Genomic DNA, 20,966 nt, shown 5'->3' on the forward strand with positions numbered 1-20,966 from the left:
TGTGGATATGAGGAGGCAGCAGTGGGCGTCCCTATGCTGGGCTGTGATTACACTGTACGGGTATGAGAAGGCAGCAGTGGGCGTTCCTATGCTGGGCTGTGCTTACTCTGTATGGATATGAGGAGGCAGCAGTGGGCGTCCCTATGCTGGGCTGTGCTTACACTGTATGGATATGAGGAGGCAGCAGTGGGCGTCCCTATGCTGGGCTGTGCTTACACTGTACGGATATGAGAAGGCAGCAGTGGGCGTCCCTATGCTGGGCTGTGCTTACACTGTACGGATATGAGAAGGCAGCAGTGGGCGTCCCTATGCTGGGCTGTGCTTACACTGTATGGATATGAGAAGGCAGCAGTGGGCGTCCCTATGCTTGGCTGTGCTTACACTGTACGGATATGAGGAGGCAGCAGTGGGCGTCCCTATGCTGGGCTGTGCTTACACTGTACGGGTATGAGAAGGCAGCAGTGGGCGTTCCTATGCTGGGCTGTGCTTACTCTGTACGGATATGAGGAGGCAGCAGTGCCTGTCCCTATGCTGGGCTGTGCTTACACTGTATGGATATGAGGAGGCAGCAGTGGGCGTCCCTATGCTGGGCTGTGCTTACACTGTGTACGGATATGAGAAAGCTGGGGGTTATAAAGTGATAGCAACATATTTGTTCTGGCTTTAGCATTCATAAGGCCAGAAAGAGCTGCCAGGCTGACACATACAGGGAACCAGGACTAATTGGTTCTGCACCATGAAAATGCGGTTTTGGACAGAGGCCCTGACTCCGAGACGGACGCTCACTCTGAATCTGGGCATTTTTTTTGTTGTGCAGCCTCCTGGCAGGTCGCATAGCTGTGGGTGACCACCCACAGCTATAGCGAGCGGCCAGGATGATGGTCGCGATGGTCAAGACCATCGTGACCATCAGGCTTGCGACGAGACCCTTGTGGCAGTGTCTCGTGGCCGCAAGCCCCAGAGAGCTTCTGGCTCTAATAGAGCCGGAAGCTCTCCCACTGACATCACTGGTGATGTCAGTGGGGTCGCCCACAATCGGCAGGCTTTCCTTCAGGAACACCCCCGTTTGGCCAGCCACCAAACGGGGCGAGCTGTCAATCACCATCAACAGCTCGCCCCCTTTGGCGCGAGACTCAGAGCGACGGAGCATCCGTCGCTAGCCGGGTCTCGCGCATGCACACGACGGAGCCCGGCTCCTTCGTGCGCATGCCCAGTGGGCAAATATCGACCTGGTTGCGAGCGATCAGCGCTTGCGACCGGGTCTGAATCAGGCCCAGAGTTCTATAAATCCTAATATGCTGGGTTAATGTTTCATTTATGCAATAAACCTTCATCCTCTGCTCCCTTCATAGGTCCTGATTTAGGAATAGGGTCAGATAGAGCAAGTAACTGTGTACGTAGACAAACCAAGTAGCAATGTAAGGGGGTCAAATACATAATATTGTTTTTTTGCATGCAGGGTAAATACTGGCTGCATGTAGCCCACTATTGCTGGACAGCTTTATTCTTACAGTGCAATTTAGATTAGAGTTAGGGCAGACCCCTCCCACATCTAATCTCTCTGCAGAATCAGGCGCAGGCCCATAGAATAATTAGCGGAGGCTCTGATCAATTGCTAAGACTGATACTGATTTTACTGTAAGTGGTTGAGCTCAGCAATTGTACCTTGATTGAGTTTAATGTCTGACGTCTTTATATCATGTAAAGTTCCTTCTATTTATTTTACCCTCTTTAGGTGACTCAACATTTATTCTGAAGAGGAATGTAAGGGAGACACTAATCTGGGCCTGTACAATAAGGTTCCTACCTTGAACCCCACCAAGAGGGTAATCCAGAAGTCCGCATACAGGGATGAACAGGAGCGTGTTCTTGTCACGGCGCAGAACGTCCCGGGCCGAGCAGCCTGTGTGGACGACAAAGTAGGATGTTTTCATCCATCGGGTGCAGTACACAAATGCCCAGCGAAACAGAAGGTGGGAGCAACCATTAATGAATCTGAGGGTAATGGGCACATAGAGGAATGAATATATATCTGACGGCAGGTAATTGCCCGGGATTCTTATTGCACCCCACTGACTACTTTTCCTGATGTACAATGGAGACCATTCTTGTGGCAAGTGTAGAACACAACCCATTCTGGTTTAATTTCTTGTCAGTTATGTATCATTGCACAGGTATAATGCAGAGCTTTACAGAGAATATTAAGTCATTCACATCATCCCTGCTCCATTGGAGCTTGCACTCTATATTCCCTACACATAGGGTTCATTTTTTTGGCAGAAGCCAATTGCCAGACCAGTATGATTTCGGAGTGTGGAAGGAAATAGGAGCACTTGGAGGGAACCCACCCAAATATGGAGAGAACGTACAAACTCCACACAGATAAAGCCTTGCTTGTAATCGAACCCATGACCTCTGTGCTATGAGATGGTAATACCAACCACGCTGCAACCATTCTGCCACTGTAAACAACTATACAATATGGCGTCCACAGCAGTATATAATATAACTTGCAGTAGTAATGCCCAATAACATGCCCATCATTAGCGCTACCCATTACCGTATACACATTAGTAGTAATACACAATGACATGCCCATCATTAGCGCTAGTCATTACTGTATACACATTAGTAGTAATACACAATGACATGCCCATCATTAGCGCTAGTCATTACTGTATACACATTAGTAGTAATACACAATGACATGCCCATCATTAGCGCTAGCCATTACCGTATACACATTAGTAGTAATACACAATAACATGCCCATCATTAGCGCTAACCATTACCGTATACACATTAGTAGTAATACACAATAACATGCCCATCATTAGCGCTAGTCATTACTGTATACACATTAGTAGTAATACACAATAACATGCCCATCATTAGCGCTAGTCATTACTGTATACACATTAGTAGTAATACACAATAACATGCCCATCATTAGCGCTAGTCATTACTGTATACACATTAGTAGTAATACACAATGACACGCCCATCATTAGCGCTAGCCATTACTGTATACACATTAGTAGTAATACACAATGACACGCCCATCATTAGCGCTAGCCATTACTGTATACACATTAGTAGTAATACACAATAACATGCCCATCATTAGCGCTAGCCATTACTGTATACACATTAGTAGTAATACACAATAACACGCCCATCATTAGCGCTAGTCATTACTGTATACACATTAGTAGTAATACACAATAACACGCCCATCATTAGCGCTAGTCATTACTGTATACACATTAGTAGTAATACACAATAACATGCCCATCATTAGCGCTAGCCATTACTGTATACACATTAGTAGTAATACACAATAACATGCCCATCATTAGCGCTAGCCATTACTGTATACACATTAGTAGTAATACACAATAACACGCCCATCATTAGCGCTAGTCATTACTGTATACACATTAGTAGTAATACACAATAACACGCCCATCATTAGCGCTAGTCATTACTGTATACACATTAGTAGTAATACACAATAACATGCCCATCATTAGCGCTAGCCATTACTGTATACACATTAGTAGTAATACACAATAACATGCCCATCATTAGCGCTAGTCATTACTGTATACACATTAGTAGTAATACACAATGACATGCCCATCATTAGCGCTAGTCATTACTGTATACACATTAGTAGTAATACACAATGACACGCCCATCATTAGCGCTAGCCATTACCGTATACACATTAGTAGTAATACACAATAACACGCCCATCATTAGCGCTAACCATTACCGTATACACATTAGTAGTAATACACAATAACATGCCCATCATTAGCGCTAGTCATTACTGTATACACATTAGTAGTAATACACAATAACACGCCCATCATTAGCGCTAACCATTACCGTATACACATTAGTAGTAATACACAATAACATGCCCATCATTAGCGCTAGTCATTACTGTATACACATTAGTACAGTAGTAATACACAATAACACGCCCATCATTAGCGCTAACCATTACCGTATACACATTAGTAGTAATACACAATAACATGCCCATCATTAGCGCTAGTCATTACTGTATACACATTAGTAGTAATACACAGTGACATGCCCATCATTAGCGCTAGTCATTACTGTATACACATTAGTAGTAATACACAATGACACGCCCATCATTAGCGCTAGCCATTACTGTATACACATTAGTAGTAATACACAATGACACGCCCATCATTAGCGCTAGTCATTACTGTATACACATTAGTAGTAATACACAATGACATGCCCATCATTAGCGCTAGTCATTACTGTATACACATTAGTAGTAATACACAATAACACGCCCATCATTAGCGCTAGTCATTACTGTATACACATTAGTAGTAATACACAATAACACGCCCATCATTAGCGCTAGTCATTACTGTATACACATTAGTAGTAATACACAATAACATGCCCATCATTAGCGCTAGTCATTACTGTATACACATTAGTAGTAATACACAATAACATGCCCATCATTAGCGCTAGCCATTACTGTATACACATTAGTAGTAATACACAATGACATGCCCATCATTAGCGCTAGCCATTACTGTATACACATTAGTAGTAATACACAGTGACATGCCCATCATTAGCGCTAGTCATTACTGTATACACATTAGTAGTAATACACAATGACACGCCCATCATTAGCGCTAGCCATTACTGTATACACATTAGTAGTAATACACAATAACATGCCCATCATTAGCGCTAGCCATTACTGTATACACATTAGTAGTAATACACAATGACATGCCCATCATTAGCGCTAGCCATTACTGTATACACATTAGTAGTAAGTAATACACAGTGACATGCCCATCATTAGCGCTAGTCATTACTGTATACACATTAGTAGTAATACACAATGACACGCCCATCATTAGCGCTAGCCATTACTGTATACACATTAGTAGTAATACACAATAACATGCCCATCATTAGCGCTAGTCATTACTGTATACACATTAGTAGTAATACACAATGACATGCCCATCATTAGCGCTAGCCATTACTGTATACACATTAGTAGTAATACACAATGACACGCCCATCATTAGCGCTAGTCATTACTGTATACACATTAGTAGTAATACACAGTGACATGCCCATCATTAGCGCTAGTCATTACTGTATACACATTAGTAGTAATACACAATGACACGCCCATCATTAGCGCTAGTCATTACTGTATACACATTAGTAGTAATACACAATGACACGCCCATCATTAGCGCTAGTCATTACTGTATACACATTAGTAGTAATACACAATGACACGCCCATCATTAGCGCTAGTCATTACTGTATACACATTAGTAGTAATACACAATGACATGCCCATCATTAGCGCTAGTCATTACTGTATACACATTAGTAGTAATACACAATAACATGCCCATCATTAGCGCTAGCCATTACTGTATACACATTAGTAGTAATACACAATGACATGCCCATCATTAGCGCTAGCCATTACTGTATACACATTAGTAGTAATACACAGTGACATGCCCATCATTAGCGCTAGCCATTACCGTATACACATTAGTAGTAATACACAATGACATGCCCATCATTAGCGCTAGCCATTACTGTATACACATTAGTAGTAATACACAATAACACGCCCATCATTAGCGCTAGTCATTACTGTATACACATTAGTAGTAATACACAATGACACGCCCATCATTAGCGCTAGCCATTACTGTATACACATTAGTAGTAATACACAGTGACATGCCCATCATTAGCGCTAGTCATTACTGTATACACATTAGTAGTAATACACAATAACACGCCCATCATTAGCGCTAGCCATTACTGTATACACATTAGTAGTAATACACAGTGACACACCCATCATTAGCGCTAGTCATTACTGTATACACATTAGTAGTAATACACAATAACACGCCCATCATTAGCGCTAGCCATTACTGTATACACATTAGTAGTAATACACAATAACACGCCCATCATTAGCGCTAGTCATTACTGTATACACATTAGTAGTAATACACAATGACACGCCCATCATTAGCGCTAGTCATTACTGTATACACATTAGTAGTAATACACAATAACACGCCCATCATTAGCGCTAGCCATTACTGTATACACATTAGTAGTAATACACAATAACACGCCCATCATTAGCGCTAGTCATTACTGTATACACATTAGTAGTAATACACAATGACACGCCCATCATTAGCGCTAGTCATTACTGTATACACATTAGTAGTAATACACAGTGACATGTCCATCATTAGCGCTAGTCATTACTGTATACACATTAGTAGTAAAACACAATGACACGCCCATCATTAGCGCTAGCCATTACTGTATACACATTAGTAGTAATACACAATAACATGCCCATCATTAGCGCTAGCCATTACTGTATACACATTAGTAGTAATACACAATGACATGCCCATCATTAGCGCTAGTCATTACTGTATACACATTAGTAGTAATACACAATGACACGCCCATCATTAGCGCTAGCCATTACTGTATACACATTAGTAGTAAAACACAATGACACGCCCATCATTAGCGCTAGCCATTACTGTATACACATTAGTAGTAATACACAATAACATGCCCATCATTAGCGCTAGTCATTACTGTATACACATTAGTAGTAATACACAATGACACGCCCATCATTAGCGCTAGCCATTACTGTATACACATTAGTAGTAATACACAATGACACGCCCATCATTAGCGCTAGTCATTACTGTATACACATTAGTAGTAATACACAATGACACGCCCATCATTAGCGCTAGCCATTACTGTATACACATTAGTAGTAATACACAATGACATGCCCATCATTAGCGCTAGTCATTACTGTATACACATTAGTAGTAATACACAATGACACGCCCATCATTAGCGCTAGCCATTACTGTATACACATTAGTAGTAATACACAATAACATGCCCATCATTAGCGCTAGCCATTACTGTATACACATTAGTAGTAATACACAATGACACGCCCATCATTAGCGCTAGTCATTACTGTATACACATTAGTAGTAATACACAATAACATGCCCATCATTAGCGCTAGCCATTACTGTATACACATTAGTAGTAATACACAATGACACGCCCATCATTAGCGCTAGTCATTACTGTATACACATTAGTAGTAATACACAATAACACGCCCATCATTAGCGCTAGTCATTACTGTATACACATTAGTAGTAATACACAATGACATGCCCATCATTAGCGCTAGCCATTACTGTATACACATTAGTAGTAATACACAGTGACATGCCCATCATTAGCGCTAGTCATTACTGTATACACATTAGTAGTAATACACAATAACATGCCCATCATTAGCGCTAGCCATTACTGTATACACATTAGTAGTAATACACAATAACATGCCCATCATTAGCGCTAGCCATTACTGTATACACATTAGTAGTAATACACAGTGACATGCCCATCATTAGCGCTAGTCATTACTGTATACACATTAGTAGTAATACACAATAACACGCCCATCATTAGCGCTAGCCATTACTGTATACACATTAGTAGTAATACACAATGACATGCCCATCATTAGCGCTAGTCATTACTGTATACACATTAGTAGTAATACACAATGACACGCCCATCATTAGCGCTAGTCATTACTGTATACACTAGGGGTGAGCGGGTTCGGATTTCTGAAATCCGAACCCCCCCGAGCCCCCCCGATCCGAGGCAGATCCGAGTCAGACTCGACTTTTCCCGCCTGACTCGGATCTGAAATCGAGGCAAAACGTCATCATCCCGCCTTCCGAGTCTCGCGGGTTTTGGATCCTATATAAGGTACCCGCGTCGGCTCCATTTTCTCACTCGGCTGTGGACAGTGAAGAGGGAGGGTGGGAGTTAGGGCTGTGTAGTGTAGTGTAGTGTAGTGCTGCTGTTGTCCACTACTTCAAAGTCCATAGGGGCTGGCTGTGTTGTGCTGTGCTGCTGTTGTTAATAGGGGCTGTGTCCACTACTTCAAAGTCCATAGGGGCTGGCTGGACTGTGTTGTGCAGTCAGTTCTCCATAGGGGCTGTGTCCACTCCAAAGTCCTGTGCAGTGTCCCAGTCCTAAAGGGGTGCTGTAGTGTTGTCCAGGGGGTGCTCTGTCCATCAGGGGTGCTCCCCCCAAGTGCTAAAAAAATAATATATTTTCTGTGTTTGTGAATTGTGTGCGCAGTAGCCGCACGTGCATCAACAAAGTAGTGCCAAGCGTGCGCCTGTGTCATAAGTAAAGGGCCGGCTGGCTTGACCGTTAAAGGGTGCTGTAACCCCCGAAAGTACACTCCAATCCAAACCAAAAAAAAATTATTTTCTGTGTTTGTGAATTGTGTGCGCAGTAGCCGCACGTGCATCAACAAAGTAGTGCCAAGCGTGCGCCTGTGTCATAAGTAAAGGGCCGGCTGGCTTGACCATTAAGGGTGCTGTAACCCCCGAAAGTACACTCCAGTCCAAACCAAAAAAAAAATTATTTTCTGTGTTTGTGAATTGTGTGCGCAGTAGCCGCACGTGCATCAACAAAGTAGTGCCAAGCGTGCGCCTGTGTCATAAGTAAAGGGCCAGCTGGCTTGACCGTTAAAGGGTGCTGTAACCCCCAAAGTACACTCCAAACCAAAAAAATATATATTTTCTGTGTTTGTGACTTGTGTGCACTGTGGCTGCACGTGCATCAACAAAGGAGCAGCGCCAAGCGTGCGCCTGTGTCCCATAAGTATAGAGCCGGCTGGCTCATTTCTTAAAGGGTGGTGTAACCCACAAAGTGCACTACTCTCCAGCAAAAATAAAAAAATATTTTCTGTGTTTGTGTGCGCTTTAGCCGCGCGTATATATATCAATATAACATAAATGGAGGACCAAACTTTCTCCGATAAAAATAAAATAGGGAAAGATCAAGAACCACTTCCTCCTAGTGCTGTTGCTTCTGCTGGGAGTTGTTCATCATCCCAGAGAGGAAGTAGGAACATCACTACATTTACTAAACAATTGACCCTCCAACAGTCCCTAGCGATGAGGATGAAGTACGACAGCAGTCATCCTGAAGCAAAACGTAAAACTGAGGCCTTGACTGCTATGTTGGTGTTAGACGTGCGTCCGGTATCCGACATTAGTGCAGTGGGATTTAGACAATTGATGGAGGTAGTGTGTCCTCGGTTCCAAATCCCGTCTAGATTCCACCTGCATCCTCAAAGCAGCAGCGACAAGCGTGCGTCTGTCTGTTAAAGGGTGGTGACACCCTCAAAGTGTGCTACACAAACAATTAAAATATTGTTCTTTTTTTTCTGTCTTTGTGAATTGTGTGGGCTGTAGCCGCACCTGCATCCTTAAAGCAGCAGCGACAAGCGTGCGTCTGTCTGTTAAAGGGTGGTGACACCCTCACAGTGTGCTACACAAACAATTAAAATATTGTTCTTTTTTTTTCGGTCTTTGTGAAATGTGTGGGCTGTAGCCGCACCTGCATCCTTAAAGCAGCAGCGACAAGCGTGCGTCTGTCTGTTAAAGGGTGGTGTAACTCTCAAAGTGCTCCAAAAAATAAAAAACTATTTTTTTAATGTGTTTGTGACTTGTGTGCGATGTAGCCGCACTTGCATCCTCAAAGCAGCAGCGACAAGCGTGCGTCTGTCTGTTAAAGGGTGGTGACACCCTCAAAGTGTTCTACACAAACAATTAAAATATTGTTCTTTTTTTTTCGGTCTTTGTGAAATGTGTGGGCTGTAGCCGCACCTGCATCCTTAAAGCAGCAGCGACAAGCGTGCGTCTGTCTGTTAAAGGGTGGTGACACCCTCAAAGTGTGCTACACAAACAATAAAAATATTCTTCTTCTTTTTTCTGTCTATGTGAATTGTGTGGGCTGTAGCCGCACCTGCATCCTTAAAGCAGCAGCGACAAGCGTGCGTCTGTCTGTTAAAGGGTTGTGACACCTCAAAGTGTTCTACACAAACAATTAAAATATTGTTCTTTTTTTTTCGGTCTTTGTGAAATGTGTGGGCTGTAGCCGCACCTGCATCCTTAAAGCAGCAGCGACAAGCGTGCGTCTGTCTGTTAAAGGGTGGTGTAACTCTCAAAGTGCTCCAAAAAATAAAAAACTATTTTTTTAATGTGTTTGTGACTTGTGTGCGATGTAGCCGCACTTGCATCCTCAAAGCAGCAGCGACAAGCGTGCGTCTGTCTGTTAAAGGGTGGTGACACCCTCAAAGTGTGCTACACAAACAATAAAAATATTCTTCTTTTTTCTGTCTTTGTGAATTGTGTGGGCTGTAGCCGCACCTGCATCCTTAAAGCAGCAGCGACAAGCGTGCGTCTGACTGTTAAAGGGTGGTGACACCCTCAAAGTGTGCTACACAAACAATTAAAATATTGTTCTTTTTTTTTCGGTCTTTGTGAAATGTGTGGGCTGTAGCCGCACCTGCATCCTTAAAGCAGCAGCGACAAGCGTGCGTCTGTCTGTTAAAGGGTGGTGACACCCTCAAAGTGTGCTACACAAACAATAAAAATATTCTTCTTCTTTTTTCTGTCTTTGTGAATTGTGTGGGCTGTAGCCGCACTTGCATCCTCAAAGCAGCAGCGACAAGCGTGCGTCTGTCTGTTAAAGGGTGGTGACACCCTCAAAGTGTGCTACACAAACAATAAAAATATTCTTCTTCTTTTTTCTGTCTATGTGAATTGTGTGGGCTGTAGCCGCACCTGCATCCTTAAAGCAGCAGCGACAAGCGTGCGTCTGTCTGTTAAAGGGTGGTGACACCCTCAAAGTGTTCTACACAAACAATTAAAATATTGTTCTTTTTTTTTCGGTCTTTGTGAAATGTGTGGGCTGTAGCCGCACCTGCATCCTTAAAGCAGCAGCGACAAGCGTGCGTCTGTCTGTTAAAGGGTGGTGACACCCTCAAAGTGTGCTACACAAACAATAAAAATATTCTTCTTCTTTTTTCTGTCTATGTGAATTGTGTGGGCTGTAGCCGCACCTGCATCCTTAAAGCAGCAGCGACAAGCGTGCGTCTGTCTGTTAAAGGGTTGTGACACCTCAAAGTGTTCTACACAAACAATTAAAATATTGTTCTTTTTTTTTCGGTCTTTGTGAAATGTGTGGGCTGTAGCCGCACCTGCATCCTTAAAGCAGCAGCGACAAGCGTGCGTCTGTCTGTTAAAGGGTGGTGTAACTCTCAAAGTGCTCCAAAAAATAAAAAACTATTTTTTTAATGTGTTTGTGACTTGTGTGCGATGTAGCCGCACTTGCATCCTCAAAGCAGCAGCGACAAGCGTGCGTCTGTCTGTTAAAGGGTGGTGACACCCTCAAAGTGTGCTACACAAACAATAAAAATATTCTTCTTTTTTCTGTCTTTGTGAATTGTGTGGGCTGTAGCCGCACCTGCATCCTTAAAGCAGCAGCGACAAGCGTGCGTCTGACTGTTAAAGGGTGGTGACACCCTCAAAGTGTGCTACACAAACAATTAAAATATTGTTCTTTTTTTTTCGGTCTTTGTGAAATGTGTGGGCTGTAGCCGCACCTGCATCCTTAAAGCAGCAGCGACAAGCGTGCGTCTGTCTGTTAAAGGGTGGTGACACCCTCAAAGTGTGCTACACAAACAATAAAAATATTCTTCTTCTTTTTTCTGTCTTTGTGAATTGTGTGGGCTGTAGCCGCACTTGCATCCTCAAAGCAGCAGCGACAAGCGTGCGTCTGTCTGTTAAAGGGTGGTGTAACCCTCAAAGTGTGCTCCACAAACAATAAAAATATTCTTTTTTTTTTCTGTCTTTGTGACTTGTGTGCACTGTGGCTGCACGTGCATCAACAAAGGAGCAGCGCCAAGCGTGCGCCTATGTCCCATAAGTAAAGAGCCGGCTGGCTCATTTCTTAAAGGGTGGTGTAACCCACAAAGTGCACTACTCTCCAGCAAAAATAAAAAAATATTTTCTGTGTTTGTGTGCGCTTTAGCCGCACGTATATATCAATATAACATAAATGGAGGACCAAACTTTCTCCGATAAAAATAAAATAGGGAAACATCAAGAACCACTTCCTCCTAGTGCTGTTGCTGCTGCTGGGAGTTGTTCATCATCCCAGAGAGGAAATAGGAACATCACTACTTTTACTAAACAATTGACCCTCCAACAGTCCCTAGCGATGAGGATGAAGTACGACAGCAGTCATCCTGAAGCAAAACGTATAACTGAGGCCTTGACTGCTATGTTGGTGTTAGACGTGCGTCTGGTATCCGCCATTAGTGCAGTGGGATTTAGACAATTGATGGAGGTAGTGTGTCCCCGGTTCCAAATCCCGTCTAGATTCCACCTGCATCCTCAAAGCAGCAGCGACAAGCGTGCGTCTGTCTGTTAAAGGGTGGTGACACCCTCAAAGTGTGCTACACAAACAATAAAAATATTGTTCTTTTTTTTTCGGTCTTTGTGAAATGAGTGGGCTGTAGCCGCACCTGCACCCTTAAAGCAGCAGCGACAAGCGTGCGTCTGTCTGTTAAAGGGTGGTGACACCCTCAAAGTGTGCTACACAAACAATAAAAATATTGTTCTTTTTTTTTCTGTCTTTGTGAATTGTGTGGGCTGTAGCCGCACTTGCATCCTCAAAGCAGCAGCGACAAGCGTGCGTCTGTCTGTTAAAGGGTGGTGTAACTCTCAAAGTGCTCCAAAAAATAAAAAACTATATTTTTAATGTGTTTGTGATTTGTGTGCGATGTAGCCGCACTTGCATCCTCAAAGCAGCAGCGACAAGCGTGCGTCTGTCTGTTAAAGGGTGGTGACACCCTCAAAGTGTGCTACACAAACAATAAAAATATTGTTCTTTTTTTTTCTGTCTTTGTGAATTGTGTGGGCTGTAGCCGCACTTGCATCCTCAAAGCAGCAGCGACAAGCGTGCGTCTGTCTGTTAAAGGGTGGTGTAACTCTCAAAGTGCTCCAAAAAATAAAAAACTTTTTTTAATGTGTTTGTGATTTGTGTGCGATGTAGCCGCACTTGCATCCTCAAAGCAGCAGCGACAAGCGTGCGTCTGTCTGTTAAAGGGTGGTGACACCCTCAAAGTGTGTTACACAAACAATAAAAATATTGTTCTTTTTTTTTCGGTCTTTGTGAAATGTGTGGGCTGTAGCCGCACTTGCATCCTCAAAGCAGCAGCGACAAGCGTGCGTCTGTCTGTTAAAGGATTACATCGGTGACAGCATCCAAGTAGGCATGTCAGACAGTCCGTACCTGTACTGGCAGGAAAAAGAAGCAATTTGGAGGTCCCTGTACAAACTGGCTCTATTTTACCTGAGTTGCCCCCCCTCCAGTGTGTTCTCCGAAAGAGTGTTTAGTGCAGCCGGGAACCTTGTCAGCGAAAGGCATAGGAGGTTGCTTCCACAAAATGTGGAGAAGATGATGTTCATAAAATGAATTATCAACTCTTCCAGGGAGACCAGCCTCCAGACCGTACAGAGGGACCTGTGGTTGTGGATTCCAGCGGGGACGAATTAATACTCTGTGAGGATGAGGATGTACACACTGAAGAGGGTGAGGAATCGGTGGATGAGGAGGATGAGGATGACATCTTGCCTCCGTAGAGCCAGTTTGTGCAGGGACAGATTAATTGCCAGCTTGTTTTGTGGGGGCCCAAACGAACCAATCATTTCAGCCACAGTTGTGTGGCAGACCCTGGCGCTGAAATGATTGGTTTGTTAAAGTGTGCATGTCCTGTTTATACAACATAAGGGTGGGTGGGAGGGCCCAAGGACAATTCCATCTTGCACCTCTTTTTTTTTTTTGCATTATGTACAGTTTGGGGCCTAGTTTTTCTAACTGCCATCCTGTCTGCCACTGCAGTGTCACTCCTAGATGGACCACGTGATTGTGCCGCCCACTCGTGTCGCTTAGCATAGTCATCCAGCTACCTCGGTGCAACCTTTTGGACATAAAAACACTATTGTGAGGTGTGAGGTGTTCAGAATAGACTGGAAATGAGTGGAAATTAAGGTTATTGAGGTTAATAATAGCATAGGAGCAGAAAAACCTACAAATTCTGTGATTTTAGCTGTTTTTATGCTTTTTTTTAAAAAAAATACAGATCCAAAACACAAAACCCAGAACCCAAAACACGGAAGGGTGGTTTTGGCAAAACCAATTCAGATCCAAAACACGAAGAAAGATCCAGATCCAAAACCAAAACACAAAACACGAAAAGTGGCCGGTGCACACCCCTAGTATACACATTAGTAGTATTACACAGTAACACGCCCCATCATTAGTGCTAGCCATTACTGTATACACATTAGTAGTAATACACAATAACACGCCCATCATTAGTGCTAGTCATTACTGTATACACATTAGTAGTAATAATACACAATGACATGCCCATCATTAGCGCTAGTCATTACTGTATACACATTAGTAGTAATACACAATGACACGCCCATCATTAGCGCTAGCCATTACTGTATACACATTAGTAGAAATGTCTATTAATATTATTATAGGGCGCCAAAAGAGGTCCGCAGCGCCGTACATACAGTAAAGGGTACAGAGAACATTACAATACAATAAGCAACTTATAATATGCCAAGAGCTATTCTCAGAAATTCCTTAGTAATATGCCAGCAGTAGATATGCCCACGTCAGTAGTATTCAGCATCATTGCTTAGTGCCCTCATTCCTGGCGTCCGCTCCTGCCCTGCTGGCGCCCAGTGCTGTGACGTTACGTGTGGAATTGGCGTCAGTAGCGGGTGTGGATCAGGAGAGCAGCACAAGGAAGGGAGAAGACTGACAGCAGGTACAGTAACAAGGCACCGGGATGAGCCGCTGTATGTCCCTTACTGCATGGAGGTATATACATGATGATTGGGCATGGTGTACTGGTCTCACCGTGATACTGGCGCTCACATTCTGGGTGCAGAGAACAGGGTCAGACAGAACCCATGATAGAAGCAGCAAGGAGTCCACAAACAGAAGGCCAGCTTCTAGGCCAAGCAGCGTTATGTCCTTTATAATCTGCAGGAGAAGAGCGAGAGATCAGCGACGCCTGCAAACGCTTATTCCCCTGAAGCCTCAGTTATTAGGAGCACTCCTTTCACATTGCCCACCAGCAGCACCTCGCACCTCCCTCACGGCATGATCCAAAGGGGGCCTGGACCGCAGCAAAGCATTTGTGACCAAAGCGGGCAAACTATGTATGTATGTATGTATGTATGTATTTATGTATGTATGTATGTATGTATAGTTATAATCTGATAATCACATGACCCTAACATCCAAACATGAGATGACCCAGCCACTGGCCATATTGTAACACGTGCTTTTGTGTGCCCCGCTGCATTACCATGTAACCCTATGGGCTGCACAGATGGTGTAATGGTGAGCGTTATTGCCTCACAGCACTGAGGTCGTGGGTTCGATACCCACTACGGCCCTAAATGTGTGGAGTTTGTATGTTCTCCCTGTGCTTGCGTTGGTTTCCTCAGGGTGCTCCGGTTTCCTGCCACACTCCTAAAATATACTGGTAGGTTAATTGGCTCCCAACACAAATTGACCCTAGTGTGTAATGTATGTGTGTGAGCATGTGATAGGGAATATAGAGTGTAAGCTCCACTGGGGCAGGGACTGATGTGAGTGGTAACATATTCTCTGTATAGCGCTGCGGAATATGTGTGCGCTATATAAATAACTGGTAATAATAATTACCATGTACCCCTTTACGCTCTGCTCCCGTAATTCCCACCTCATTTACTATTGCAGTTACCAGGGCTGAATTCATTCCTATTTACAGTCAAGGCTGCACTATATCAAATAGAAACTTACCTCAGTGCCCTTTACGTGATAATAAAGAAAATGCATTTGTTCCTTCTGATGAAAGCGCACAGCCAGCACTGAAACGCGTCAAGGATCGTCACCCCACATAGTGTCTCGCTTCCAAACTGCCTTCACATTCATTGGTACTCTAGGACTTATCCAAACACATCAGGCTTACGGGCACATTGGGGCAGTCAGAGTACACAACACAATCTACATCTCGGTGGAGGCCTGCGATCGTGTAACAGCCACGGACGGCTGCATCTTGGGCTTCATATTGGAAAACCTTGGTGAGAGCTCTCTCGCTCACTCTGGGCCTCATTCAGAGGCGGTTGTGAGATGCAAGCTGTCGCTCTGAATCAGGACGGCCGCTTGCATCCTGAACAGCCGCCTCCTTGTCGATCGTTAAGCTGTGGGTTAACACCCACAGCTCTAACGACCGACATGGGTAGCGTTCCCGCTAGGCTGTTTTAGCGGGGCGCGGCGCCCTGCCCTCTTTCTGGAAGGCAAAAAGTACCCTGCCCTCCAGAAGGAGGGCAAAAAGCGCACTGCCCTAACAGCCTGCGGGAACCGTCTTCACCTGCAGGTCGCAGTGTCCCGCTGGTGAAGAAATGTGCGGTGACTCGGTCACCGCCAGAGAATAGACGCCGGGCGCATGCGTACCGGCATCTATTCTCCCTGTCTGCAGGGCTTGGGGGCCCTTCTCGGTCGCACGACCGTGCCCTCTCTAGCTCCGGCGCCCTGCCTCGCACCGGAGCTAGAGTGAACACTACATGAGTGATGGTCGCGATGGTCAAGACCATCGGGGCTTACAACCAGACCCTAGGGTAGGGTCTGGGCACTCGTAAGCCCCAGGGAGCTCCTGCTCTGTTCGAGCAGGATGTTCCCCACTGACATCAGCAATGATGTCAGTGGGGCCGCCCCCAAACGGCAAGCATTCCGACTGGAACTCCTCCGTTTGGCCGGGCACGCCCTCGGCCCGCCCAGCAAACGGGGCGAGCTGTCACTCAACATAGACAGCTCGCCCCATCTGCTACGAGACCCCTAACAACGGAGCGCCTGTCGTTAGCCGGGTCACGCGCATGCGCACGACGGAGCCGGCTCCGTCGTGCGCATGCGCTGTGGGGCAACATCGAGTCGGTTGTGAGTGCTCAGCGCTCACGACAGACTCTGAATGAGCTCCTCTGTGTGCTCCTAAACATGTTGAGAGGCTCCATCTCCTACATCCCACTGAATAAGATAGTGGACTGTTCCTCACTGATTCATAGGCAGCTCTTATGAGACACCCACATTATACTGTGTGATAGCTGCTTCTTTCACAGTTGTATTTTATTCAATATAGTTATAGTAAATGTTACAGTTTCTATTTTTTATATAGATCAGCCTTAACTGTATATATTATGGGGATGTAATCATAGGAACGACAGTGACAATCTCAACGTTGTCAGAATGTCTACATTAGGGTTGAAGGGGCTAGGCTGGAGGGGAATTGAGGGACTAGGCTACCAGGGGGGGTCAGTTAGGGTTAGGCAGCGAGAGGAAGGGGCTAGGCTGCAGGGGAATTGAGGGACTAGGCTACCGGGAGGGTCGGTTAGGGTTAGGTTGCAGGTGAATTGAGGGACTAGGCTGCCGGGGGGGGGGAGGGGCTTAGGGTTAGGTGGCGATAGGGAGGGGTTAGGCTGCAGGGGAATTGTGGGACTAGGTTGCTGTGGAGGGATAGGGGGGGTTAGGGTTAGGTAGCGAGAGGGAGGGGTTAGACTGCAGGGGGGAGGGTTAGGGTTAGGATGTGAGCATGAGGGGTTAGGCTGTGTGGGGGGAGGTTGGACATTAGGGGAGAGTAGGGTTAGGCTGCAGGGGGGAGGTTAGGAAGTGGGAGGAGGATTAGGCTGCAAGATCATGGAGGTTAGGGATAGGTTGTGGGACTGGGAGGAGAGTTAGGCTGCAGGAGGAGGTTAGGGATAGGTTGTGGGACTGGGGGGAGAGTTAGGCTGCGGGAGGAGGTTAGGGATAGGTTGTGGGACTGGGGGGAGAGTTAGGCTGCGGGAGGAGGTTAGGGATAGGTTGTGGGACTGGGAGGAGAGTTAGGCTGCGGGAGGAGGTTAGGGATAGGTTGTGGGACTGTGGGAGGAGAGTTAGGCTGCGGGAGGAGGTTAGGGATAGGTTGTGGGACTGTGGGAGGAGGTTAGGGTTAGGCTGCAGCAGGAGTTTGGGCTGCCGGGGGAGGGGGGGGGGGGGTGAGGTTATGTTTAGGGGCTAGAGGGAGGTGTAGCGGTTAGGGATAGTGGAGAAATACCAGAATACAGGAGGATCAGAGCTTTGACCTGGAAGTGACGGTCACATAACCAATGGGAGCCGGAAATTGCTGCTGCAGCCCCCAGGAGACGGTAATCACTGTTTACGTGGACAACATCGACATTATGGCCATGCCCACACTCTCATGCCGACATTATGACTGTTGACATTTCATACAGAACCCGTATTTTGGTAGTCTTTACAATCTAGCGGCGACATTCCCATCTGGCTACTCCTAGGAGTTATAGAATTAGTGCCATGCGGATGAGACCTCCTACATTTCTGCTGCAATCACAGCACACGGCCCCTCTCTGCGCACTTTCTCATTCCTGGCCGAAAAATGTGTTGTGATGCGACTAAGACGCAGCAGGAGACTACACTGGTTCATGTGATTTGCGGCACTTATATAGTCTTCATTCTAGCACCCTGCAGCTATCACAGCCCGTGCAGTTCCTCTTTCCTGCCTGGGGTGTCACTGTCTGCTCTGGTGCTTCTAGCGCACTTTGGTTTCTATCTTACCAGATTGTTACATAAGCGGAGTGTGCTAGAAGCAGAGATTAAGACTACTTATATTTCTGTGTGCGACTGAGGGCCTGATTCACGTCAGGACGCTATTCTGGTCTGTATATGAAGTGCTATGATGCAGCGGCCACAGCTTTTTTCCACTCCAAGTTCCGCTGTGCTCAGTCGCACACAGATATACAAGTGCCGCATGTTAAATTAATTAGTGCGGGCCTCTGGTGCTAGTGCGGGCCTCTGGTGCGAGTGCGGGCCTCTGGTGCGAGTGCGGGCCTCTGGTGCGAGCGCGGGCCTCTGGTGCGAGCGCGGGCCTGTGGTGCGACCGCGGGCCTGTGGTGCGACCGCGGGCCTGTGGTGCGAGCGCGGGCCTGTGGTGCCAGTGCGGGTCTGTGGTGCTAGTGCGGGTCTGTGGTGCTAGTGCCGGCCTGTGGGGCTAGTGCCGGCTTCTGGTGCCTCTTAATCGCGTTGCATTCTGACTAAGACGCATTTTTGGGTGAAAAAGATCCTCGGCGCTAGAAGAATTGCACAGGACCTGGCGGCTCGCTCACGCCAAGCGCCTCGCGCTGCATGACGTTTTGAAGCTAGGGGGTATATTTACTAAAGTCAATTTTGATCAATTTAAAATCCAGCCAAATCGATCAACATCGATGTTGTGTTTCTGGGGCTAAATCACACATTTACTAACACTTTAAAAAAAAAGAAAAAAAATTTTGTTTTTTTTACTAAATGTGTGATTTATCCCCACAAACACAACATCGATGTTGATCAATTTTCATCTATTTTAAATGTATTAAAATTGACCTTTAGTAAATATACCCCTTAGCTGTAATAGGACAAATGTGGGGATGTTACCCTAAATTCATTAATTGATGAGAAGTGTGTTTCATAATTCTAAATTAATTTATTCATCCCTGGTAACTTCTATAGTAAATGAGGTGGGGAATTCGGGAGCAGAGAGTCAATGACACATGCTTGGGAGATAACACACGTGAGTACATATACACATAAGGTATTCATGTCTGTAGCAGATGCCAATACAGGAATCATTATTATATTGATGGCTCTGAGGCTCAGTTTTACTCACCACTCGTTTATCGGGGACCCTGTGGGTAAATACACAATGAAGTCTCCAACTCTTCCCCAACAATGGCCCAAACACCAGCGTCACACCAACGTACAGGAGGCTGATCCGGACCTGGGACCAGGGGAAAAGAGCAAACACCGGTTCATTGGCGTCAGTGATCGTATAGGAGCCATTTACAGTGTCAGTAATTTGCGGTGTCAATTTACCAATGGTGGGCTCTATCTATCTATCTATCTATCTATCTATCTATCTATCTATCTATCGTGCTCCTGCTCTTCCCACTTACAGACTCCCCAACATGATCCCTTCCACCTGGTACATAATGCTCTGCTCCTGATACAGAATGCTCTGCTCCTGCTCTTCCCACGTACAGACTCCCCAACATGCTCCATTCCACCTGATACATAATGCTCTGCTCCTGGTACATAATGCTCTGCTCCTGCTCTTCCCACGTACAGACTCCCCAACATGCTCCCTTCCACCTGATACATAATGCTCTGCTCCTGCTCTTCCCACGTACAGACTGCCCAACATGCTCCCTTCCACCTGATACATAATGCTCTGCTCCTGCTCTTCCCACGTACAGACTCCCCAACATGATCCCTTCCAGCTGATACATAATGCTCTGCTCCTGCTCTTCCCATGTACAGACTCCCCAACATGCTCCCTTCCACCTGATACATAATGCTCTGCTCCTGCTCTTCCCACGTACAGACTCCCCAACATGATCCCTTCCACCCGGAACATAATGCTCTGCTCCTGCTCTTCCCACGTACAGACTCCCCAACATGATCCCTTCCACCTGGTACATAATGCTCTGCTACTGTTCTTCCCATGAACAGACTGTCCCGCATGCTCCCTTCCACCTGATACATAATGCTCTGCTCCTGCTCTTCCCATGTACAGACTCCCCAACATGCTCCCTTCCACCTGATACATAATGCTCTGCTCCTGCTCTTCCCATGTACAGACTCCCCAACATGATCCCTTCCACCCGATACATAATGCTCTGCTCCTGGTCTTCCCACTTACAGACTCCCCAACATGATCCCTTCCACCTGATACATAATGCTCTGCTCCTGCTCTTCCCATGTACAGACTCCCCAACATGCTCCCTTCCACCTGATACATAATGCTCTGCTCCTGCTCTTCCCATGTACAGACTCCCCAACATGATCCCTTCCACCCGATACATAAT

At 45.6% G+C, this 20,966-nt stretch overlaps 1 protein-coding gene across 1 annotated transcript in view; it reads right to left on the bottom strand.

Annotated features, from left to right (window-relative positions):
- Positions 1–20,966, bottom strand: part of GPR156 (G protein-coupled receptor 156) — a 57,586-nt gene that overhangs the window by 23,665 nt on the left and 12,955 nt on the right. The window contains exons 4-6 of the mRNA XM_088455899.1: positions 19,769–19,879; positions 14,950–15,075; positions 1,808–1,903 (exon numbers count right to left, since the gene is read on the bottom strand). Coding sequence (XP_088312025.1) covers positions 1,808–1,903; positions 14,950–15,075; positions 19,769–19,879 — 333 coding nt within the window. The remainder of the gene's footprint in view (positions 1–1,807; positions 1,904–14,949; positions 15,076–19,768; positions 19,880–20,966) is intronic.

Source organism: Taudactylus pleione, unplaced genomic scaffold, assembly GCF_031769625.1.
Source record: "Taudactylus pleione unplaced genomic scaffold, aTauple2 ptg000677l, whole genome shotgun sequence".
Classification (NCBI taxonomy): Eukaryota; Metazoa; Chordata; class Amphibia; order Anura; family Myobatrachidae; genus Taudactylus; species Taudactylus pleione.